This window comes from Cyrtonyx montezumae, unplaced genomic scaffold (assembly GCF_038088225.1).
Source record: "Cyrtonyx montezumae isolate F1298 unplaced genomic scaffold, pur_monq_1.0 scaffold_3, whole genome shotgun sequence".
In the NCBI taxonomy this organism is placed as follows: Eukaryota; Metazoa; Chordata; class Aves; order Galliformes; family Odontophoridae; genus Cyrtonyx; species Cyrtonyx montezumae.
Window position 1 is genome coordinate 88,392,892 of NW_027072034.1, and position 25,180 is coordinate 88,418,071.

The window sequence follows — 25,180 nt, forward strand, 5'->3', positions numbered from 1 at the left end:
CAAGCTCTTTAATGGCTTTTCCATATGTCAAAGTGGTTTGGTACAAACATAGCATTCTTATCTGAGACTAAAAAACAGCAGCGTGGGCTCATGTTTCTGAACATAGTAAGAGAGTGTGAAATTTCTGCAGCTAGCTGGAGATCCTTTCCCATCTAGGTCCTGAATGCTTTGTTTAAAGAGAAACTGAAACTTCTGTGGTTTATAGTTTAAAACTTCTGTCTAGGAATGTGTGTAGCATGCTTGTAGCAAAGATAGCACATCATAGTATACATTTCAGAAGTCCTTGCTTCCTTTTGTATTATTTGATAATTAATATGCTCAGAATAACTTCAGTATGCCTACTACTGGTGGAAAAACAGTGAGATCCTGAATGTTAAAACTTAGCAAATTGCACCCATGTGACAGGTCTTATATTTTCCTGAGGCTCAGTAGCAACTTGGATGTATATTCCCTTTTTTTTTTTTCCCTGCCTGAAACTTTAGAAGAGGCAACTATGTCTGAGCATACCAATAGCATATAGGCTTTTTAGCATAGCAGAAGATGCTACACTATTTTGGCTTATGCTTTTTATATGACTTGTTTTTAACTCTTTGTTATTTACTTTGGCAAGCTCCAAATCTGCTCTCCATGTTCTCAAAACCATCTCTAAGTAATGTTCTTTAGTGCTCTGTGAAATCTCTTTCTGAGCTCAGGAGTTTTGACCCTGCTACTTCACCTCTCTCAATAGGCTGTGTACAGTGGAGTAGCCTGATGGTTCATGAAGACCACTAAATAGGCACCAGCCTGGTGTCCATTTTCTGGTGTTTTTTGTTGCTGTTGGTGGTTGGTTTTGGTTTTGTTTTTAATATTTATTTATTTCAGATACATAGGACTCACACAGGAGGCATTGAGCTGTGGAAATGGATTTAAACAAGGTGTTGAATTATAGGGGTGCCCTTTGGGGGAAAAACAAACACTAAAAATTGAGCCTTGTGGTAGATTTTGTGCTAGCACAGTTCTGGGCATTGTACTGAGTTCTTTCTTGAGTGCCTGATTAAACTGAAGGGTTTACAGCCTCCAGGTAGGAGTGGAGATTTTCCTGTACAGCTCTGGATTTTGTATGGAGGAAGGCAGGCAGAGCGAGCCTCTGCCATCCTGACTCCTTTGAAGTATGCTTGAGCTATGTGGCAGACCGGCTAGGGTCAAACATCCATTCACTCTACCCATCAGGAGGTTTGGCTGCCCCATAAGAGAGACAGCAAAGTTTCTGCAGGTGTTGTGGGCTGCAGAGGGCCAATGGGACATGCACGCAACCCAATTAGCAGTGTGTGTTAGTGCAGCTCCAGCTATGAGGCCTGTAATTGCAGGGCAGGGCTTTCTCAGGTGTGAGGCTGTTTACAGCAGTATGGGTATATACACCTTGTGCTTATACCTCTCTGCCCTGGCACAGGCTGGGAAGCTGACTGGAAGCACCTCCAGCTCCTCTGCAGAGGGAAGGCAGGGTGAGGGCACAGGAGACTGGTTCCATCCCCAAGTTTGCAGGAGGAGGAGTTCAGCACTGATCTCTTGTTTTTTTTTAGGATTAGTGCTCTATTTAATTCCATGGAGGAGTTGTTGCACCTTGTTTCCTGGCTACCTGTAGAGCTTTTATGTGCTTGACAGCACTTGTTATTTCTTCTTTTTTGTTTGGGGGAGGAGGTAGGGGGGGAGAGTGAGTACTTTCTATTTAAAAACTGAAAAGTTTGTCATCTCCATCCAGGTAATTGACACACGCTGGAAGGAAGTGTTTTTTGTAATCTGGGAAAACTGCATAAACACGTACCATCTCAGGAATTCCCTTGCCCACAAGTGTTTTCACTGCTATCTAGTTTTGATTAGCTAGCCACCTTGGTCACATTTCCACTCTCAAATTTAGTGACCCCTGCTGCAGTAAAACAGGTACTACCCCTTTGTTTCCATGATGCTGTGCAGCTCGCTGCACCCTCTCATTCCAGCTTGAGTCAGTAAGCGTAACTGCACATGTTGTGTGCACACGAGCTCTGAAGTCCTGGAATTTTAGGTCCTCTTGGCAAAAAATGTGTGGCTGACTTTATCTATACAGGGGCCATCAGACTTGAGAAGTTCTTTCAGAACGTATAAGAGAGAGATGACACACTGAACATTGGACCCAAAAAGATGTGAAAAGACAAGCAGTCCCAAAATTGAGGTTTCTGGGAGAGTTTGAATAGCTTGCAAAAAGATGGCATTTGTCAGAGAGGCTCCTGTGTGCTTGTCCGTTGATTTATTGGCCCCCTACTACAAATGATAATTGAAAATTTACTTTGGCTAGCCCAGCTCCTGGGAGTTTCTTTGGCTATTTTCTGAAGGAGAATAAAACTGTAGTCAGAGCACAAGAATGCAGTGCTCCATAGGGATTCTCTGTAATAACTACTGGTCTGTAGATTCTCTGTATGTGTTCCCTACAGATGTAGTAGGGGTTATTTTTTCCCCATCTCAATGAAGTCCTTATTGCAGAGACAGTGCACCAGCCTTCAAGCAATAGCTGTTTCCCTGACTAGATGCTTAGAGCCCCCACCTCTGTGTATCCAGAAAGTTTGCCCATCCTTTCTACAGGATCATATCCCAAACTTCTCTCTTCTCCTTGAGGTGCGGAACATCTGGCAGTAATTTGATGAGACAGATCTTACTTATCAGCTTCCAGTGTTGATATACTATACACCTAATTCTACCCTGCTGTCTCCCAGCATAATTGTGGAACTGTACCAGATGCAACTTCAGACTTGTTCTTTCACCTGTCCAAATCCCTTGCCAACAGAAGTAGGGAAGTGGAAACTGAGTCTTTGAGCTTATTCCAAGGAAGCTCACTGCTGACAGCTGTAACAGCTCAGTGGACATCAGCTGTTCTTTCTCTCACAAGTGAATTGGCTTGAGTTTGAGGATCTTGCTATTCAGACCCTTCTAGATCATCCCATCTTTAGCAGTAGTAAACATTCCTTAGAAACCAGCCTATGTCTAGGACCACAAACCTCCCTAAACAGTCTTCCTGCTCCTGGGGAGCCCATCTTGTGGTAAGCAGTATACTTCTAGTCATGTAGCAAGGATTCTAAAGTTATATAATTATATATGAAGAACTAAAAAGAGCATCACGTGAATAATCTAGCATGATCATGGAGCCTTTGTTACAGGAGGACAAACATATCTCTCAGGGATGATTTAGATATAAATTGTTCCTGCCTTGGACAAGGTGGCCTCATACAACATACAAGTTTCTGCTTTCTGGGCTCTGCCGAGCTCTATGTATGTTTCTGTGCTGGAGTGTCTTCCTGACACTTGTGGAAAGGTAAATATAATTTATCAGCACTGACAGCAGTAAGAGACAACAGAAGCCTCTGAGAAGGTTTTGAATGGACCTGTCAGTTTAAAGCATACTGTTTGTATAAATTATAAATATTTACAACTATTCTCAATTTCAAAAATTCAAATGCTGAATAAAATATTTTTACCTGGTTTAGGAAAAAAAAAATAAAGTTTTCAAAAATAAACAGACCAAAAAAAAAAAAATCCCCACCAAAACCCCACCAGAACAAACATGGGGAAAACAGAACAAAGTTAATTGATGAACTCATTTTTTTCACCCATTTTTCTATGCCTTAAAATGATGAAAAACCCCATGAAGCTGCATCAGGGAAGGGTCAGATAGGACATTAGGAAAAGGTTCTTAACTGGGGGGGAGGGGGGTTGGCTGCTGGAACAGACTCCACAAGGCAGTGGTGATAGCACTAAGCTGATGGAGTTCAAGTATTTGTACAGTGCTCTCAGAAGTGTGGTTTTGTGTGGAGCCTGGAGTTGGACTTAGTGATCTTTGTGGGCCCCTTCCACTTTGGGGTATTCTTTAATTGCATGATTAGAGAGAGATATAATGCTTCAGTTATGGACTCATTGATTTCAGAGCAGGTATTCTGTTTTACTTGACGTAAGGGAAGGTATTAATAAAACCAACTTAAAGGTCAGGTATATCCTGGCCAAGGAGCTGGATGGGGCAATTAGTCCAGATATAATCATGCCCATAGTGCTTTTACCTTCTGTGTGGAGTAAACACAATTAAATTGTCACTGATCTCAAAGACTGGTCTTTCCATGCAGAGATATTTTTTCTTTCTTTGTGAATCTCCCTAGTTGAAATTGTTGTTCCCCTCAATTGCACAACAGCAGTTAAAATTCTGGAAAAATTGTCTTAAAAATAGTCTTAAAAATAAAAAAAATAGTCTTAAAATTGTAGGGAAGGAAGAGAGCCAGAGAGAGAAAAAGTATGTGTAATGAACTCTGCAAACTCTCCAGATTCAGGTCTTAGAACTATTCTGCTGCTAAATGGTTAGTAGGTTTTTATGCGAAGAAATATGGAATGGTTTGTTTGAACAAATGATGCAGGACTATGCATTTGTGGCTGAAAACCTCAACAGGATGAAGAAGGAGAACACTGAAACTTTGTTCAGGGAGAAATCTTCACTGTGATTACACATTGCAGAAGATCCTTGAAAGCTAAATTACGAACTCTAGTGTGACTGCAGATATACCTAGTGCGTGTGAAGCAGCCTGAAGCAGCAATTTAGCCATTTCTGATAAGCAGGGAATAGAAAATAGGGAAGAAAGCCTGGAACATAAGGAAGCACACCCTTGAAGCCAAAGAAAGGAGGGGAGCAACTCAGGTTTATTTATTTATTACATCTTCTAAACTTGAGATTGTGGATCATGGGATAGGCAGAATCCAGAAAAAGAAAAGCAGTGAATCAGATTCTGTTGTCCTTTTCACAGTCATTTCTCAAATGTCATGTCTAAACTTCAAATGTAGTAATGGATAGGAAATACCACTATGTCCTTTGAGAAACTGTCCAACAATCCTGAGATTTTTACTAAAATGGGTAGTCTGAATTTTCATTTTGTTTTTGTAATCTGTAGTTATGTCTGTGTGCATCAGGAGTACATCTCTCCATCTGTGTAGTTTATACAGCCTTCAACTATCTTGTGACTTATGTCATGTGATTGTTATGTATTAATTAAAATTCTTACATTCCCACTTGTTAATCAATTCCTGTGATGAATTGCAATAAGTTCTATTGAAAGTACAAATATATCTGTGAAGAGATCCATCAGCTCCACAGTACAGGTGCTTCACTGTTGAAATGAGAGATCTTTCAGTCTCAGCTAACCACTACAAGAGATAGTGAGTATTAATCTGCAATGCCTCAAAAATTAATGGATATTTTTATTATATTCTTGTCTTGCTTTCTGGGTTTCCCATTTGGGTTTGAGAGGGCTTGCCATAGCCAATACTTTTCATAAATTGCACTTTGTTAGTGTGCAGGGTGATCAACATCTCTACTCTTGACCAAAGTCACTTTCTGGATTTGCATTTAAAACTAAAAAGGCACTAGTAGTTTTATTTTGGAATTATAATCCTGTATGGCAAGCTTTCATCAGGTATTTGCCTATCCTCAGTCATGGTATTTTTCTCAACACTTACCAATTCACTAAAGTATGTCTTCTGTTTTCTTTCCCCTCAGCAGCATTAATGTATTTTTTTAAGTCTCTTAATCCAATTAGTTCTACTAAACCATTCTGCAGTACTAACTGAAAAATGATATTTTTTTTTTAACTGAATGTGTCACTGACGGACTCTGAAGATATCAGCAAGGGAGGTGCAACTCCTCTGGAAGCTTGCAGTACTGCTGTGGAAGCCTGGAATTCTGCAGTTGTTGAGAGAGAGTATCATGTCCCTCATGCATCAGTTGAAATGAGCATCAGGCCACTGGATTCTGGAGAGGGAGAAAAGCTCAGCACGCCTGAAGACGGCCTTTCTGCAGCAGGGGAAGTAGCAGAAATGCCAGGCAGACCCTCTAACCCTGTACAAAAAGTGCCAGCAGGACTGGAACAAGAGCACAGTGATGCAGATCCTCAGAGAAGACTGACGGACTGGGAGGGAGAGATGATTTTAGAGAGTAGACTGGATTGTTCACTGAAACTTAAGCAAGGGGAGCTGGCTGACATGGAAAACAACCAGAACTTTTCCTATCTCAGCCCAATCCAGCATGGACCAGCTACTGGCGATGCCATCCCACAGTCTGTGGACCTCAACATTGAATGTCCTCAGTCCCAGTTGGAACTGGCTTTTCGTGTTTCAGACCTTCAGGTCCTGTATCAAAAATCTCCTTTGGCTGATGACATTTCCTCTCAGAGAGAGGCACTTAAGTGCTTCTTGACTTGTAAAGCCATTTCAGAGGGGCACTGTAAGGCTAATCCATCTCTGGATGACATAGAGTATTTGCAAGAGATTGATGCTAGTGTAGAGCAGAAACAAAGAAGCAAAAAGCTGGCACCAGCAACTGGTGAACAGCCTACCTCAGAGATAACAGCAGAAGACACAGCTAAACTTTACACTTCTGAAGGTGGTAAGGAAAGCAGAGCAGTGCTCCAGATTTGGGAAGAAAATACAGAGTCTTCTTATCAATTGCCTTCCACCTTTACAGATGACAGCCAAATAAGCTCAGGAAGAAACATCTCAGCTTGTGAAATAAGGAATAGCAAGCTGTTCAAAGAGCAGGGAACAGTAATGATTCCTAAAGAAAACTCATCCACTTCTAAATGCATTCATCTTGAAGGTGATCACAGAAAAACAGACAGCAGACCTACCTCTTCAGTATTACATGGTTTCCACATAAAGCATACTGCTAAAAAAGTTAAGCAGGTGAATACTTCACAACACAAGGAAACAGCACAGGAGGAAGCAGTTTTTGAACTTCAGTGGGAACAAGAGAAGAAAGAGTGTGAAGACCAGAAAATACAAGAGGAAGAAAAATTTTGGGAGCCCAAAGATCAGGAAAAAAGGGAACACAGTGAACAGAAACAGCATCTACAGAGGGAAGAGCTCAGACTGAAGACACTGTCATCAGCCCTCCTTTCAGAGACCCTTTATATGCCCAGGCATAATGTGGACTACTGTAGTTTGGAAAATGTTTTTTTGGCTGAGCAAACTGTAACAGCACTTCCTGGGGAATCTGACATCATGAGAGAGTGTATTGGTGAGAATGTGCTGGTCAAAGCGCATGTCACAGCAGTGGGTTCTAGATGTCAGATGCCTTCTGTCAGACCTTTCCCATCAGAGAGCCTGAATCTAGTGGGTGAAATTCCAGTGGTGCCTCTGCACTTGTACCATATCTCTGATCTGGAAAAGCAGAAAGACTCTGCCCACTTTTCCATCAGCAGTCGAGATAGTGTAGAAGTTGACTGGGATAAGATAAGGCTGGGCAGGGAGGATGAGCACAGTGGTGGACCTGGAAAGACTGCCCAGATATTTGACAAAAGAGAAGCACCGCGCTGTGAAGGAGTGGCAGCACCTTCTAGCATAGAGAACCCAGAGGCTCCTGTTCCAGTATGTTCCTCCTCTGGTACTGAGAAGATGGACCCAGCTGATCCTGTGGATCCTCATCCCATTGCAGAAAACTTACGAAAAGCTGAGGTTCGTGACTTTGTTTCAAATTTACCCTCAGAATTCACCTCTCTGGCTTCAGTGTCTGGCCCACAGCAGGAAGATGCTGGTGGAGGAGCCCTAGTGAAGCTTGAGGACTCTCCTAGCTCCATCCTGAACAAACTGCCATACTCTATAGAGAAGCAAGCTAACCAAGTTGTTTCTGTGTGCATGCAGGACCTGGCGTCAGTGGAAACTGTTGTTTTAACTGCTGATCCAGAGGAGGCCAGTGCTTCTCATGAACTGCCTGCTCCCAAGGAAGACTTTCATGAAGACCTTAGTGGCCCATCTTCCTTTTCTCTAATATACACAAGCTCTCTTCCTCCAGAGAAGAGCCTTCCTGGAGACAGAGAAATTCCGTTTTTCATTGCGGAGCCTCTGGAATCACCTCAAACATGGGACGGGACTTCCACTCGCCTGGACTACCCAGAAACAATTCAGCAGTACCAAACTCCATCAGAAGAAAGTGCCATTATGCAAGAAAAAGAAATTGGAACAAACATGTCTCACAAAGCACAACAGGTACCTTTACTTGATCAGTCTGACTCAAGTTTAAACCAAAAAGATCCTGGTTCTAGAATCTCAAGCATTCTGAGCACCCTAAGTTGGCTCCCTGAAGAAGATATGGTCCTTGCTGTCAATCAGGGAGGACAGCTTCTGTCTCTTATGCCTAACTCAAGCCTAACTCTGGTGCCTGATGACAAACATCTTCCTTCCAATGTCCCAAGCCCTAATCAAGCTCAGGCCCCTAAAATTAATGCAAATCACTGTGACCAGCCTCTAGCCCTTGAGAGTTACAAGACACTGACTCCCGTACCCCACTCCAGGCCACTTCTAAATTGTAGTATGGATGATCATGACTTACTAGCCCTTACTATAAGCCATCCTCTATGGTCTGCTGCTATTGTATCTGATACTAATACTGCAAACTCTTCTGATAGAAGAGGAGTAGACAAAGTTGTCTTTGTTCCAGCAACTAAAGAGTGCAATCTCTGTGACTTGGGTATCCAGGATACAGAGACTTCTGATGACTTAGGGGTGAGTTTGTTGGCCAAAGGCTTTTCTGCTGTTGGAAGTGAGGTGTTGGGCAGCTGTTCTGACACCAGCACTGAAACAACAATTCAGCATGTGGGTATACAGTGTGGAAAATCTTCACCTGACCACCTTTCTTCGTCCTCACTGGAAGGTCTGAGAACATTCACAGACTCCAAGAGCAGAGACTCTGTACAGTCCCTTCCAATGCTAGCATTCACCAATCCAATTCACTTTCTCCAGCTAAGCCCTCCATCACCACCAACCATGCAAACAACCTGCCAAGAAGATGAGGTCTCAGGAGAGCTGCAGTGGGAGCAGCAGACAGACCTCTTTGGTGTGGACACAAAGAACATCCAAGCTCCATCAGCAATTACAGAGAAAACAGAAAGTGAGGGGAGAGTCAAGCAAAGCCTAGAAGAACAAGAACACCATCATTTGGTGTCTCAATTAAAGGAAGAAGTACCCAAACATTTACCTTTGGAAAAATCATCAAGCTGGCTAGACAAAAAAACAATCGGGGTAGTTGCACAAGATCCAAGTGCCAATCAAGGAAGTCTGAGTAAGCACAGAGTAAAAAGCAAGGACTGGCACCAGCAGGGGCTGAAGAGGATATCAGTACCACCAGACTTCTTGCAGGGTGAGTCCATCCTCTATCTCCACCCAATCTTCTTCCCTCTTCAAAACTTAATGCAGATATCAAAAGCCTGAGGTTAAATTAAATAGGCAATACGTTAGAAAGTTATGAGAGTTGGAAGTGCAATAATGCTTTTGTGCATTTCTGGCAGCACTTGTAACTGCGTTGTCTTGTACATCTCCAGACTGCTGCCACACAGCTCTCCCCAAGCTCCTGTCTGCTACCCTGTGATAAGTGCTTCCAGCTGCACATGGGGATTTAGATCCCCTACTTGCAGCAGACCTTATTTCAATTCCCATTCATTCTCTGCATTTATTAGTCTGCTGCCCTTACTCAGTAACATGAGCAATTTTTGCCTACTTGCTAGAGTTGGATTTTTTGTGGGGCTGTTTGCAGCTGCTAATCACCACAGCTGCCATCATATGGCCATTCCATTTTGCTGCACTTAAATGACAACCCTTTTCTAAGTAGTAAGCAAAGTATGCAGACAACCTCGGCAGCCTGTATATGTTACGGCATGTATTAGCTCTTTGTTTATTTCCCTTTATTTTGCAGCTGACACCTTGGACGCTTTGTAGTCTCCAATCTGACCTTCTGAAAGAGATTTCTTCCTAAGAGTGTAGACTTTGAGATTACAGATAAGAAAGACTTGACAAATTTGCTAAAATCCTAACTTGAACAGAAGCCAAATCACTGATGCTATGAATGAAAAACTTGCATCTTCTGTAGTACAGCTCGTTCAAACAGTACTTGTCCTCAGTGTGCCTGTCTGTTCCTTATTATATTCTACATAGATTGCTCTGAAAGTAATGTCTCCTATTTATTTCTGTGTAAACTATAACAAAGAACACAATAACATTATTTGACAGAGCCAAATCTCAGCTACAAAACACTGCTTTTCAGTATAGCCGCCACCACTAACTATGCATTTTTGCTAGCAATGAACAAAAGCCTGCATTTACATCTGTACTCTTTATTAGCAGAGGTGACCCTCTGTTGCCCCTGCTGAAACACACCACCTACTGCTGCACTTTGCTAACATCCACTGTTTGGTCTCCAATAAACATGCACAAATGTCAGTGGGTGCCATTTTCTCTGTGTGGAAGTTCCACACTTTGGCATCTGACAGAGCATATGAGGCAATTTTGTCAGACTGCCCTCTGGTGCTATCTGTCAACATCTGGCAACAAAATGTAACAGAATATCGGTGAAAAGGTTGAATCTCTACTGCCATACCATAGCACCATGATCTGCCTTGGATGTTGTGGGCCAACATAATAAAATATAAGGTAGCACTTTTGGAGCAGCCCTCATAAAATATTTTAAACATACTTGCTTTTTCTCAGAAATTAATAAGTTTATTTTCCAAACTGTTCTGTTACGAAGGGAAAGGAGGGGATAGCTGAAGGGTGCAAAGAGTTTGGTAGCACACTCAAATGAAATTTTCTTTGTATATTGGACCTTTTTTGTAATTTTTTTGTTCAATATTTTAAAATATTCAAGGCTGCATTTCTTTTCCCTGACTCATATTTGCAGATCAGCCTCTAGTCTTACTTCCTCCTTCTGCTTCTGATGAATTTATTTATAATTTCTTCACTCCTTATTTAATTAAACCTCTCATAGAACAAAAGAGAAGTCAACACTTCCTTCATTTTATATAAACTGACTCAAACAGTGATTTGTAAGCAATCACGGCACATAGATGAAAGTTTTGGATAACACCAATCATTCACATGTTGAATCCACCAGGAGTCATCCTTTAAAAGACTCTAGACATGTGTGATTTTGTTAGGTGTTTGATATTTCTGTCCTAGATGTCATGGAGAGTTTTTGGAGTTCAACATCTGCAAAAGCAACTCTAAGACTTTCAGACACAAGTAGTGACTTTGGGTCCATAGATCCTCAGATACCTGGCTCAAGTTGCTGAAAAGGCAGCTTACAAATATAGGGCCTGCAGGCAGTATCTTCACTTAGGCAACTGAAAATCAATCATCTTGGAGTTACTGTCACTTCTGAAAGTATCAGAAAATGTATCTTTTTTATTGGTATGAAAAGCAAATGTGACTAATTAATAGATCGAAAGTGTAAGTAATGCCAAGGATTACAAAAACCAGAAATAATGAACATTATTCATTTTGCATTTGCTCTGTAGACTTAAGACCGTTGCATAGATAGAGTATGATAAGTGGTATCTGTGTCTTTTGAGATTTTAGCTCGACTCTACATTTGGATTTGTGTTTACTTTCTAATTATCTTATGTAACAGAAGTCCATCCTGTTCCTTCAGAGAAAGAAGCACACAGGGTGCACAGGGAACCACCAGTCAGTTCAGAAACAGTTATGTTGCGGTAAGTGTCTTAAAGGCTCCTTTGATTTTGGCCTCATGGCTGCGTAGCACAGATGCTCTCTCATTATTTCTGAGGGGCCAGATTAAGATAATAAGTAGAAAACTATGATAAGGTGACTTACAGCTGTGTTCCTCTCATGTCCTATAGGAGAGGACTCCATTGCAACAGAAGTATTTCTTCCAGTGGACAGTATTTCCATCAAGCCAAACTTAATTCTTTGTAAAGTAAAGCATGTGGAGCTTGAGCTTGTTGGAAAGAGAGGGCCTTGATGTGCCAGATCCATTACTAAAATTAGGGTTATCCATCGCTGGCACTGTGCTGTTCATTTTCTCTGTGTTTGCAAATCCTTCCTCCCTGACAGAGAAAAGAAACCTGCAGACACAATGGAGACCTTCAAGCGACGACACTCCAAACTCATCAACTCCTGTAAGTACCTTCTGCTTGAAGTGCTGTGGCAGACCCCTATCCTCTGTCATCTCCAACCCTTACTGTGGCTTTTGTCACTCATTAAACACATTAGAGCGTTAGAAAGGAGTGGAGTCAGTGAAGCCAGAGTCATGGTCACCACTTGGCTAATAGATAGTAGATAGATAGTAGATCTGGTCTAATGTATTCAGTTATCGTAAATGAAGGTAGTAACAGAGTTTTCTCCAGACTGAAGTAGAGGGCTTGTAGCTGCCACAGAAGGTATAAAAATATATGCCTCTTTTCACAGCAAGGTTGCTGTATCAGGAGTACAGTGATGTGGTTCTGAACAAGGCCATTCAAAGCCAGAAGAGAGTGGATTCTTTTGCAGAGGATACAGAATTGAGTTTGCCAGGCTCCCCAAGGCTACGAAGAAAAGTGCTGTCTCCCCAGGACTCATATTTGCAACGTCTGTCAGGCTCATCAAATGCGTACCTCTGGCAGGATATCCCCATGATCCGGGGCAGCAGAATGCTACTCAATATGTCCCGTGATGAGCAGAAGCTGCAAGAGGTAATGGATAGATGTAATATGGGAGATGGGTGGCTTGTAGTCAAGAAGGGTGGTTGAAGTGGAGAGCAAAAATGCCTGATGTGGGAATGCAGTGGTTGAATGCAGAGATCACCTTCTCATGTAAGCAGCATGGGAATATGGTGTCAGTGGTTATGAAGTAGTACAGTGCTGAAGTTCAGCACTGTTGATAGAAGGAGCACAGAAGTAAGATGAAAATTAGCTCAGTAACTTCATAAAAATGTACTCCAGGAGATTGGAAATTGAAACAAGAGAAAACAAGGAATCTTGAACAAGTTTGATGCAAAAGAGTTTTAAAGAGAAGACTGAGCTTTCTCCCACTTATGACAAATGCTAATAAAGCCATCCTGTGCTAGCATGAGTTCATAAAATTGACCCACGTCTGCTACAGGGCTGAGGGGAAATGAGAAAATGTATGTATTCAGCAAATTGGTACGTGGAGTAACAGGTTAGGGGAAATGGGAGGGATCAAAAAGTGGATGGGAGACCCCTGAGGGAAAGGAAGAAACTAACAGCATGTGAAACATGTAGGAGAAAAAGAACACAGGCAGTGTGGATGGTGGAAAATTTATGGGAGCACATAAAATAGGGGACCTAGTGAAAGTGGTATCAAGAAATGGAAAGAAAAATTTCAACAGGTAACTGTTATTGTTTTAAGTCAAACCGCAAGCTGTCTTTCATTCTTAAAGTTTATCTTCTGTATTTGAATGCACACATCGTGTAACTAATAAGTTTTCTTGTTTTCCACCTAGTAAGATTCCTTGCAGGCTTGCCTGGTCTGATGATGTTCTGTTCCCTTCTTCTCTAAAGGCCAAATTTGAGTTGATAATGTCTGAGGCTTCCTACCTGCGCAGTTTGAATGTGGCAGTGGATCACTTCCAGCGATCAACAGAACTCCAAGCAATGCTCAGTAATCAGGAGCGTCAGTGGCTTTTCTCACGCCTTCAGGATGTACGTGATGTCAGTGCTAGGTGAGATACGCTCCCTCACTTCCACGCCCTGCATTAAGTGTAAATACAGCCTTGAAACTACTAGTTTCTATCAGTAACACTATCAGTATCACTCCTGTTCTGAATGTCCTTTGAGTTGGATATACACTTAGTGATTGCACAACAATGTTGTCCTCAAAGGAACCATCACCTTTTTAGGTGACAGGACAATGCACATCTTAGTGTTAAGTCCTGGAAATGATACAACTGTGCATAGAGATTGTTGCAGAATCATAATGTTCAAAATGCTACCATGCCTTATTGGCATTAACTACAAACAAGTAACTAGACCTCAATCTAAACCAAATGCAGCTCTTGCAAAATATATGTGGAGAAGATGCAGCTGCACAATCCTGAATCAAAAATAAGTAAATAAGGTTGTGATATGACAGCCATCATATGACAGTACCTAATGTGCAATCAATTAAGCATAAGTCATAAAACATAGATTTGACTCCACGTGCAAGGAATCCTCTATGATTTTGTTCTGTTTTCCTTCTGCAAGGCTACTATGGTTTGCTCTATGTTTTCAGGTTGTACCAAGGGGATTCTTTTTGGTGATGTCCTAATTTGTTATTGTTTCCTATTTGTTAGGAAAATTAGAATTATCAAATATTGCTTCCCAGGAACAAATTAGAAGTCTGGACAGTTGCCAAATGCATGAAAATTTCAAGATTCAGATAGTATACATAGGACAGGGCAATCCTGGCTGTATGTTTAGGGAATGAGAAGCTGGAGAGCAGCTCTGAAGGAAGGAATCTGGGGATTCAGGCTGATAGTAAGTTCAGTCTTGAGTCTGCAGCCAAAAGGGTGAACTGTATCCTAGGGTGTTATCACACACAGCTGATTGAAAGAAGGCATTGTCCTGCTCTGCTTTGTGCTGGTGCCACCTCACTTTGAGCACTGTATGCAGTTTTGGGTGCTTACAATTGTAAGAAAAAAAAAAAGTAACAAACATAAAACTATTAGAGGAAGGATTCCTTAGATTAGAGGAACTATTCCAAAGGATAGTTATGAGGATACTAAAGTGTCTAGAGTGCAAAAAGTATGAGAAGCCGCTGAGGTCTCTTGTTCAGCCTGGAGAAGAGAGGAAGCCTCACGGTGGCCTGCAGATTCTTGTGAAAAGGAGCAGAGGAACAAGAGCTGATCTCTGCTCTCTGGTGACAGCAACAGGACCAAAGGGAATGGCATGAAGCTGCATCAGCAGAGGGTCAGGCTGGGTATTTGGCTCTTCCCTGAGGATGGTTGAGCAGTGGAACAGATTGCCCATGAAAGAAGTCATGGCACCAAGCCTTCCAGAATTCAAGGAGCATTTGGACAACAACACTCAGACAAAGGGTTTGAATTTTGAGTGGGGCTGCGTGGAACCAGGAGTTGGACTTGATTATCCTTACTGGGTCCCTTCCAACCAGGATGTTCTATGATTCAATGAGGAACAGTAATCCATTGTGCCTCTGCCTATTCCTTGATGTCTAGCTCCAAATTGTCATTGTACAGGCACTAAGCTCTCTAGAAGCAGAGATACCTTCGGCTTATATGTGAGCTATCTGGATTTTAAAGAAATGAAGATGATCCTGATACTAATGACGCTGATCGCTTTGCTCTATATTTCTTCTTCTATGGTGCCACATCTTTGTGCTGCAGTTTCCTTTTTGACTTGGAGGAGAAGTTTGAAGAGGATATGTTCACCTTCCATGTTTGTGATGTGGCTCTGAAACATGCTCCTGAGTTCCGCAGGGTGTATCTACCATATGTAACAAACCAGACATACCAGGAGCAAACCTTCCAGCGGTTACTGTAAGTTTTTCATTTGTTGAGACCTTGTCCAGCCTCCTTTAGTTCTGATGTGCACTGTCTCAAGTGACTGGGCACACAGCAAGTGTGATCTCCTTGTTGGCACCCACAGTACATCTCCAGAAGAAAAGGTGGAAGCCTTTTCAATTCAGTAGCATTTGGAATAGGACTGAGTTGCTGTAAGTCACCTCTTTTGTGAGGGGAAAAAAAAAAAGAGAATAATGAACATCTGTTTCAGTTGAAGGAAACTGCCACAGCCTTAGAGCAAAAATGGCTGTCCTCGACAGTTGTTTTCAGTCTGTGGTTTTTGACTATTAAGAACCTCAAAGTGATAGTTAAGAAAAGTACAGATGCTGCCATTAAGTCTAAACTGGTTATCCAAAAGTCTTTGAAACAGATTGAAAATTGTAAGGCCAGAGCATCATCAGTTTCTCTTGCTGTCCTCTTCTGCACTCAGTGGCATAATCAAGCACTGCTCAGGCTCAGTCATGAGCAAGGTTCCTTAGCACTTCTGCACTTCTTCCCTCAGTAAAAACCCAATTCTAATTGATGATCTGAGAGAAGTCTGTTGCAAACAAGTCATTCAGGCATTGGGTGCTCTGTGTTTTGCTGACTGGGAAAGATTTAGTCCTACAATTGGTTCCCCTCAGTGAAAGCTCAGTTCTGCATGCAAGAATCTTCAGGATATTGTTTAGGGCATTAGGGGCACAATGTCTGCTTGTGAGACATTTTTACTGGGCATACAAGCTTCTTTCCCATCTCTTCAGGGATATAGGATTGGCTATTCTGGCAGTTGATACCACTTGTGTTGTATCTGCTGCTGCCAAATACAGAAAACTGGTTGGCAGTGGCTGTTTCTAAGAGATTAAGAGACACACTGGGGGGAAGGCAGGAATGGTACTCCTCCCAGCAGTAGCAAGAGAGTGGAGGCAGCTTTTCCACTCCTTGGATAGATAAAGCCCCTGGAGCTGAGCCATTTGGTATGAAGAAAGGATACAAACCACCGCTATCTTATGAAAGGTACCCTTTTTGTAGGTGAGATTGTAACACGGATGCTACTTCTGGTTATTATTCCAGAGGACTATGGCACAAAGAGGAAAGATTTGTTTTAACAAGAGTTGCACTGCTGTCCTCCTGCAGCTGTTAGAAACCTATACTTATTCTTACTAAGCAGAATGGTAAAGTTTGTTAACATCTCTTGTTCCGGTGCCAGAACATGACTGCAGTGACTGGAATACTCCAACACTCACTGAAATCTGGTACCCTTTCTCTTTGTTAGTAAGATTATTCATTTGCTCTGGTGTCTTGATATCTTCTCTCATTTACACTCCCACAGGAGTGGAAATGCAGGATTCCAACAAGTCCTGGAGAGATTAGAATGTGATCCAGTATGCCAGCGCCTCTCACTTAAGTCCTTCCTCATCCTCCCTTTCCAGCGTATCACTCGACTGAAACTCCTCCTACAGGTAACTGTGCCTTCTCTGTTGTCCTACACTTTCTCTTAAGGAGACCCTTCTTCAAGTCTGAAAGTCACATAAATATGAACTAGCATCAAGCTCTAGGAGGGGCTGCATGCATCTCTTCATGCGCCATGTGATAAGTTTGGCTAGATGTCTAAAGCAACTCTATTGCATTTATTGCAAATATGCCTTTTCAAACAAACCCGTTTATCATCATACAAATGTCTGCTGTGTGTTAGACCATCACCATTAATTGGATACAGTCTCTCCAGTGAGGCAGTGTAGTTTTGTATTCTTGTTAGGACTTAGTTGTAACACTATTACAATACCAATGAGTAATTCATGGAGTACTCTCAGAACAGGTTGTTTTAAATTTTATTGAACTTTTTTTTTTCTTCTTCCTTTTCGAAGGCATGGGTTCCCTAGCTGCCCTCCAGAAGGCAGTCTCTTTCTACTCTTTGCTTGCAACATTGTCTCTTCGGGGCACTCATATTAAGTAAACATGCAAGTCCCCCAGTGAGTCAGTGTTGAGCCCTTTCATGAAATTTCTTTTTGACTATTTGAGCCTCTTTTGAAAATGAGAAAAGGAATATCAGGCAAAGAATTACTCTGCGCTAAAGGCTGTTTGTGCTCAGATTAGTGATTATCTCCTATATCATGTAACTTGCAAAGGATAGTTCACTTAAATTTTCAGGCATGCCCTGTTCATTGCAGCTTGTCAGTTGCATCCTGTGCCTCAAATTTCTGGCCTTGCTATCTCCACATCTCCTACCACTACTTCAGTCTCTCTTGAGACTAGTGTCTTAGTGTCTCCTTGTTTCTTGAGCCTTTCTTAGTGCTCTGCTCTTCCTGTCTACATTATGAAAAATGCTTTCTCTCATGCAGAATATCTTGAAGAGAACTAGGCCTGGGTCTGAGGAGGAAGTGCAAGCAACACAGGCCTATGATGCACTTGAAAAGGTAAGGCTGTCAACCTGCTCTCCATAGCTGTACTGTATTGCACAGTTGCAGAGCACTGAAGTGTCATTGTATGCTTTTTCTGTTGACCCTCACCCTTGCCAATGGCCCACGTTATTGATCCTGACCTGTAACAAATTACTGTGTTCTGCACTGAGCACTAAGACAGGACCTAGCTAGGATGAAACTGAATCTTTGCCAGTGATACTGAACTCAGGATTCATGCCTCCAGTTGTCTTGTCCCAGTCAGTGGGTGGCAAGGAAGGTGAATCTTTGGAATCTCCCAGGTAGGGCATTCCTCTGGTCTACTGGAGTCACCGGAGCAATGGAGTAAGATAGTTACAGGAGCTACACAAGACAATTCACTTAATGTTCCAACAACCGTCTATCAATTACTCCAGGGCAAAATTAAGCAAGTTTCTAACAGTCAGTGTTATGGATAAAAGACACTTTGGCTCAGGTATTAGTTCCTTATCAATGTGTTTCAAGGCAAATTTAGGCAATGGCTACTAAAGAAAAGGAATAAAAGAAGATCAAGAGGAAAAAGAGGGATTGATAGAGAAGCAGAGGAAGAATGAGAAACATGGGCAGAAAAGAGATCACTGCTCTATTTCAGGGAGTTCCAGCACTTGCCCATCAGTGCTGGAAGATGGGTGAGGGGTGAGAGAGCTCATCCAGAGGTTGAATTCTGTAACTGGCAAATAGCAGAAAGTGAAAAGCCCCCTGAAGCTTCTCTCAGGCATCCTTTTATGCTTGTTGGGTTTCCAGGTACGTCATCCCAGGGTTGTAAACAAGCAAGTTTGCAACACTAAGTTTGTAACAGAAACTTTCCTCTGGGAAAGCAGGTCTCTTTTTGGACAAAGTCTGCCCTGATATTTCACAAGATTGCTTACATTGCTGTTATCAGTCTTTGGTTTGTTGTTGTTGTGGCAATAGCTTTGTCTCAAAGTGTTAGAAACCTACCAAGCATAACGCAGGAAGCCTGAAAGCATTTTTTCTTAGTCCATTACACCAGTCTCCTAAATGTTCTCTCTCCTTTGTGTTCTTTATCTTTGTCTCTAATTAGCTATCAATTTATTCCCCACTTCTCCAAGAAAATCTTGCTCTAAAAAACAAAAAAGGTATGTCAAGGTGTTTATTATATTCATTTTTACTCTCTGTTTATTAAAGAGGCAAGACTTAAAGTCTTCTGAGACTATTTGTTACCTGCAAGTTGTACTGCAGAATAAGATAGACTTGTTCCTTGGTAGACCTTGTGCCCTTGTTTTATCTAGTCTTTATTTGACCTTTTTAGAGTGTCACTCCCTTTCTTGTAATCACTCCCCGACTCTTTGCCACAAACCTAAACACCAGTTCAACATGATACACACTCCCTTAAAATTTTTAGGATTGCACTAGCCTTCTGCACAGATCCCAAAACAATGCAGTCTGAGACTGGTGGTAGGATATCATGCACAGAATTCTTGGATTTGGTTGTATATAAGCCACTGTCATGAAGCTGCCCTGTATCACCTTATTCTTAAAGTTGCCTACATAGCTGTCTGAAATACTTCTGTTGTGTCTAGTCCTCATGGTTACTGCAACAAGCTCTGGGTTGTGAAAAATTTGGGCCTGATGTTTATCTAATTGTCCTCATGTGCTTACAGTGGAACATCAATTAAAAGCTCTGTCCAAATTACTAGCAATTAAACTAAAGAGAATTCTCTACTATCCCACCCAGTATCCCAAAGTTAAAACAATATTTATAGAATATCCTATGTTAGAAGGAACCCAGAAGGATCATTGAGATCACAGAGACTTCACTGAAGTTCTCATGTGAATTTCTTAAGAAAGAACAGTCATTGTAGGTATGGAGAATCTTAGTATGCTTGCCTAGAATTTTCTTTTTTTCCCTTGGGAGGATGCCCAAGAATTGTAATTTACTGATTCTTCATGAGTTCCTTGGAACAGTACTGATTCCAGTAGGCAGTTCTGCTCCTCATTATCACGTTTTCCTCTGCAGCTCATCAAGGACTGCAATGAAAATGTTCAGCGCATGAAAAGCACTGAAGAGCTGATCTACCTCAGTCAGAAGATTGAATTTGAGTGCAAGGTGAGCTTGTGCATGCCCTGGGCCTTGCTCTAGCCTAATATCTTTTATCTCTTTCCTTATGAAGTCACTTGTGCTTTCTTTTGTTCTCCTCCCCAGTATATGTTGATATTCTGGTTCAACAGTTCTTAGACAGCTCAGTTCTTCATCAGTGCTTCCCTTACCTGTACACTTGTGTCAGACTTCAGCTGAAGGTCTCTAACACAAATTGTCCCATTCCAACTGAATAGATGAAAGCACGTCTCTTCTGGTGAAAGACCAAAATCCAAAACTCATGGATACTTTTTTCCTTGCACGTACTTCACATACATACTCTGTCTTGTAGATATTCCCACTCATTTCACAGTCAAGGCGACTTGTAAAATGTGGTGAATTAACAGCGCTGGACTTCAATATTCCAAGTCCAAAATGGAAAGTCACCACCCGTCCTATCTACCTACATCTCTTCAATGATTGCCTACTTCTGTCTCGGCCAAAAGAGTGAGTGCTTCGGTCACAGTTCTTGCTGTCCCTTCTTTATTGCTCATCTCTTTCTGTGTCTGTTCTTTGTTGAGAGTCTGTTCCATCTGCCTGCCAGCAAGTGGCAGCATTTGTCAAGTCATTTTCCTAACTTTGTGTTACATGAGTATCATGTGAATATGTGAAATCTGACATTCCTAACGTTTAATTAAAATATACAATAATGTAACTAGGCACTTTGTTGTCCACAGTACAATATTTCCATTCTGTCTATCTCTACAATATGAAACGCTTCAGTAGCAATTTACTGTAGTTATACTCAAAGAATAATTTCCTCCGAAGAGACAGCATGAAGGCAAAATTACAAATGTACAAATTAGTGAAACAGAAAAAGTAGTTGGCTAGTTGAGGGAAAGGTGGGTGGGTATTTTTATTAAGCTGTAAGCTATCAAATAAAACCTTGACTGGGCAGAGCTTGCAAAGGTTATTAAATCTTTTCTCTCTTCTCTGGCCTTCTCAGATTTCCATCAAAAAGTAAAGCTTATGGTGCCTGAAGCAGATTAAGAATCATTAAAAGTTTCTTGCTTTCCTAACATCAGGAAATTACATGGTCTTACTTCTTAACCTTCATCACCTTAATACTCACAATTTTTGTTTCTCCTCTTTACCTGCAGGGGTGGACGTTTTGTTGTGTTTGATCATGCTGCTTTCTCAGATGTGCGTGGGGAAAAGTGTGAGATGAAACTACATGGAGCAAACAAAAATGTTTTCCGTCTCTTTCTACTTCAGAATTACCAGGGAAAGAGAGTGGAGTTTTTATTTCGTACAGAGACACAGTAAGTTAGCTCAAGATTATCTTAATATATCCTAATGCCATAACCAAACACCTCTTAGAATCCTGGCAGTTGTCCCTTAACTATCAATATGCTGAAATACAAAGCACAGCTGTTAAATGGAAGAATTAAAAATCATCCTTTTGGCATAACAAGCCCCTAATGAATCATGTTGCTCCTCTCTAATTACAGCTGCTTGTGGAATACTACAGTGTCATTTCATACCATCAGCCTGCAACAATGGGAATTTCTGGCTTCTCCCACCCTTTTTTTCCCCACTTCTTTCCCTAGTTCTGTAAGGACCCAATTCCTGACCCCTCCTGTGTGGATGGACATGTGTGCACATATGCACATACATGCTCTTGTCATCATACTGCTAACCCTCACGCTGAAATCTGACACATGTCTGGTGATGTTTTTCAGCAGTGAGAAACTGAGGTGGATCTCTGCTTTGGTTCCTCCACAAGGGGAAGTGGACCTCCTGGAATGCCCTGGTGAGACTGCTCTGCTACTGTTAGCAAGGAGGGTGGGCAACTCAATCACTGCAAGGTGGAGCATACCAGTATGATTCCATGGCAGAATATTTACCTTTATGTAATTAAAATGTATTAATGTGTTTTTTTTCCTCAGTGCCAGATTATGTCAGTCATTCTACTTATTTTTACTCCTCATTCAGTAGAAGATCTGTAATCTTCCTTCCAGTTCTTTACACTTCAGTGATTAAGCAGTTTCCTTTCTGCTTCCTCCTCTGAGTCTGATACACAAAGATTTACTGTTACTTTCTTGTATACCATTGTGATTTTTCCTTTCCTATTAGATGCACCACAGGTTCAATGCATAAGGACATACAAAGCTCGGGAAAACGATGAGCTAGCTTTGGAGAAAGCAGATATCATCATGGTTATGCAATACAGCAATGATGGTGAGCAGAATGAACAATATCTAAAATTATGGGTAGCAAGATACTTAAGTAGTGTAAAGCTCTTGACAGCACAATCCAACTTCAGAAGGAGCTTCTCACTTGTGGTTGTTGGATTGAGGGAATGAAGAGACTTTATCTTTCATTAAGGAACTTTATGTGGAAGCTGAAAGGGGCTTTAGGGCTTTGTTGGAGTGAGGCTTAATGAAAAAATGCTCACCTATTTTGTCCAATGTTGTGTTTGTTCCCACTCCGGCAGGATGGATGGAAGGAGTGAAGCTTTCGGACAGGGAGAGGGGGTGGTTCCCCTCAGAACATGTGGAGCTCATCTCCAGCAAACATGCACGGCAGAAGAACCTGAAAGAAGAACAGCGTGTGAAGAATGCCAAGCAGCAAGTCTTCTGCAAGAAATAATTCTACCTTGTTTGGACCCATGCAGTCTCCCTGCCACAGGGAAATAATTTTTTTCTATTGTTCCTCAGAATAAGTACCTCTGCAAAGAGTGTAATACAGCACTTTGATAGATCTGGGTGTCTTTCACCAAAGAAAGTGGGAATTCAGGGGGCAAAGTCATTCACTTCCTTTCTGTCACTAGGATTACAGCAGCAGAAGGGAAGAATGTTGCATGTGTTGCTTGCTTTGTGTTAGGAGGGAGAGACTTTAATCATACAGAGCACTCTGAAAATGTATTCTGGTTTTACCACTGGCATGTTACTTCAGAATTCTGACTTAGTTTTCCTATATATGAATGGGGGTAAACTTACCTACCTCACTGGATGTTGTGAGACTAAATTTGTTGTTATTAGCATACTAAGAGATTTGAGTTCCTGAGAAAGGTGCTAAGCACAAAGCACCATTAAATGGGGTAAAGTTTCCATTTGAATATCCTCTTAATGTCTTGAGAGTATTGATCTCCGTAGAATAATTTCTACTTAGAACAGTGGATATATTTGATCATACCTGTCTGGGTATGATGTTTTTTGTTGTTTTTTTTTTTTTAAGCACAGCACTTCACTAAGTTGAACTCAGTCTTAGCATACTATTAAGAATTCTTGTTAGCATTAGAATACCCGCTTGACGTTTCAGGAAGTTTTTGGAAGTCATTGTGATGATTTCCTGCACCTTAAGAAGTTAAAGAACCTGTTTCACAAAAGTCACTTCTTTCCTGAACCAGGGTTCCATTAAGCCATCTGAAATTACCCTGTTTTCCACTCTACCTCCCACTCAAAGTTGAACGGTTACTTTTTACGAAGACCTGACATGTTGGTACTTGCCCTGTACAAAATAACCATGTCTGGGTGTTTGGAATGAAGGGGCATTTTCCTGCTGCTCCTAATCTTATAGCTGATATGGTACTGCATGCACCATTTTGCACACTTACAGTAAACACGAAGATTCTTAGCTGCTGTAGATAAACTCAAAATATGTGCCAGGGACTCTGTTGTTTTTGTAGAACTCTCCAGTTTAAGTCCAGTTTACATGTAGTCCTGCTTTGGTGCAGAACCTGTCTATTTAAGGACGTCTTCAACTGTAAAATGTAGTTTCAGCATTTAATTACATCAATACAACTTCCAAGTATAAGAATCAATACACCAGAGAAACTCTGTAGCTTTCTTGCATTTAATATATTTAAAGAATTAATTATCTTATTTCCAGCTTCTGTTTTCTGTAACCTTCTACCTTTAATTCCCATTTACATTGTGGTATAGCTTATTTCAGCCTATTCATGTCAATAATTGTATCTGGATTAAAAAAAAACATTTTTAGTCCTAGTAAATTCATGTACTTCTCTCGTTAAAATAAAAATATTTCTGCTTTCCTTATTTTAAATTTTCATATTAAATGAGAGTAGCTGACTATTTTCTGAATATTTTCAGAAATATATTCAGTATTTTTTCTATAAACACTCATTTCTAAACTAAGTACAAATAGTTATACTTAGCAAAGGCAATTAAGAAAACTTGCTTCTCTAGTCATGGTAATGATCTTAAGAGCCTTGTGGTATATCTGTGAATGCCCTGGAGCTGCTGCAGGTTCCCTAGTGGTATTAGTAGTCATTAGCAGATCAAGGTAAGCTAAAAGGATGACTTAGAGAAGATGGGATTTGGTTCTATTGTACTAGTAATGTGGGATTTTTGGGCCCTTTATTACAAGTGTGACACTGTTCCCAGAATGCTTGCAAAGAAGAGCAAGAAAGCTGGTCAAGGGACTACAGAACAAGACATACAAGGTTAGGAAACAGGGCTGTTTAGTCTGAAGAAAGGGAGACTGTGGAGAGACCTCTTAATCTGTACAACTACTTGAAAGGAGGTTTCAGCAAGGTGGGTGCTAGTCTTTTCTCAAGTGACAACTGATAGGGCACAAGGAAATGACCTAAAGTTGTGCCAGAGGAAAGTTAGACTGGATATCAGTCTAACTCAGATTTCTTCACAGAAAAAGTGGTGAGGCATTAGAACAAGCTGTATGATGAAGTGGTGGAGTCACCATTCCTCAAGGTATTTAAGAGATGTGTGGTTGAGGAACTTTCGGGACATGGTTTAGTGGTGGATTTGAAATGTTAAATGGATGGGTGGACTTTATGATCTTAAGGTTTTTTCCAACCTAAAAGATTTTAGGGTTGTCTTTAATTTAGGGTCCAGACTACAGTATGCATAGACTTTTCTTGCCTTGAGTAACTAAAGCTGGTACATAGCTCACAGCAAAAGCAAAGCCCTATCTCAAATCTCAGTAACATAAGAAAAGTTATAATCTTCGGCAAGATTCACAAATGTTCAAAGAGCAAAATATGTACTCATCCAGGCCTTATGAAATCAAATAAATGATCATGTCACTGATGTTTCAGTTGCATCTGTGTAAGTCAACCAAGCAGTCCCAGGTGTATCATATTTGTATCAGTTTCATCTTTGTTACCTGAATCTTGAAGAAGAATGTTATAGATATTGCCATTTTCGATTAGAAGTCATCTTGTTAAGAATTTATAAGCCAAGAATTCTTTACTCTTTCAACTTCTGCTCTTGAGAGCAAAGAGGTATATTATTTGTTTGTCTCCCAAAATGATTTTTAAGTTAAAGTGCATGTGTTCTTGTCAGAATGTCACAACATTACTGTTGTGAGGGATAGAACATTTATACTGTTTAGCTACTTGTATCAAAGGTTAACTTCTCCCTT

The 25,180-nt window shown here is 41.1% G+C and overlaps 1 protein-coding gene across 1 annotated transcript; it reads left to right on the forward strand.

Annotated features, from left to right (window-relative positions):
- Window positions 1-5,627: 5,627 nt before the first annotated feature.
- LOC136052305 (uncharacterized) lies at window positions 5,628-24,772 on the forward strand. The gene is made up of 14 exons (XM_065742309.1): window positions 5,628-9,172; window positions 11,435-11,516; window positions 11,878-11,942; window positions 12,232-12,494; window positions 13,323-13,483; window positions 15,146-15,298; window positions 16,632-16,761; window positions 17,641-17,715; window positions 19,715-19,804; window positions 20,127-20,281; window positions 20,935-21,096; window positions 21,517-21,587; window positions 21,911-22,015; window positions 22,272-24,772. Exons 1-14 carry the CDS (start codon window positions 5,770-5,772, stop codon window positions 22,424-22,426), a joined length of 5,070 nt encoding a protein of 1,689 aa, XP_065598381.1. The 5' UTR covers window positions 5,628-5,769; the 3' UTR covers window positions 22,427-24,772.
- Window positions 24,773-25,180: the final 408 nt, after the last annotated feature.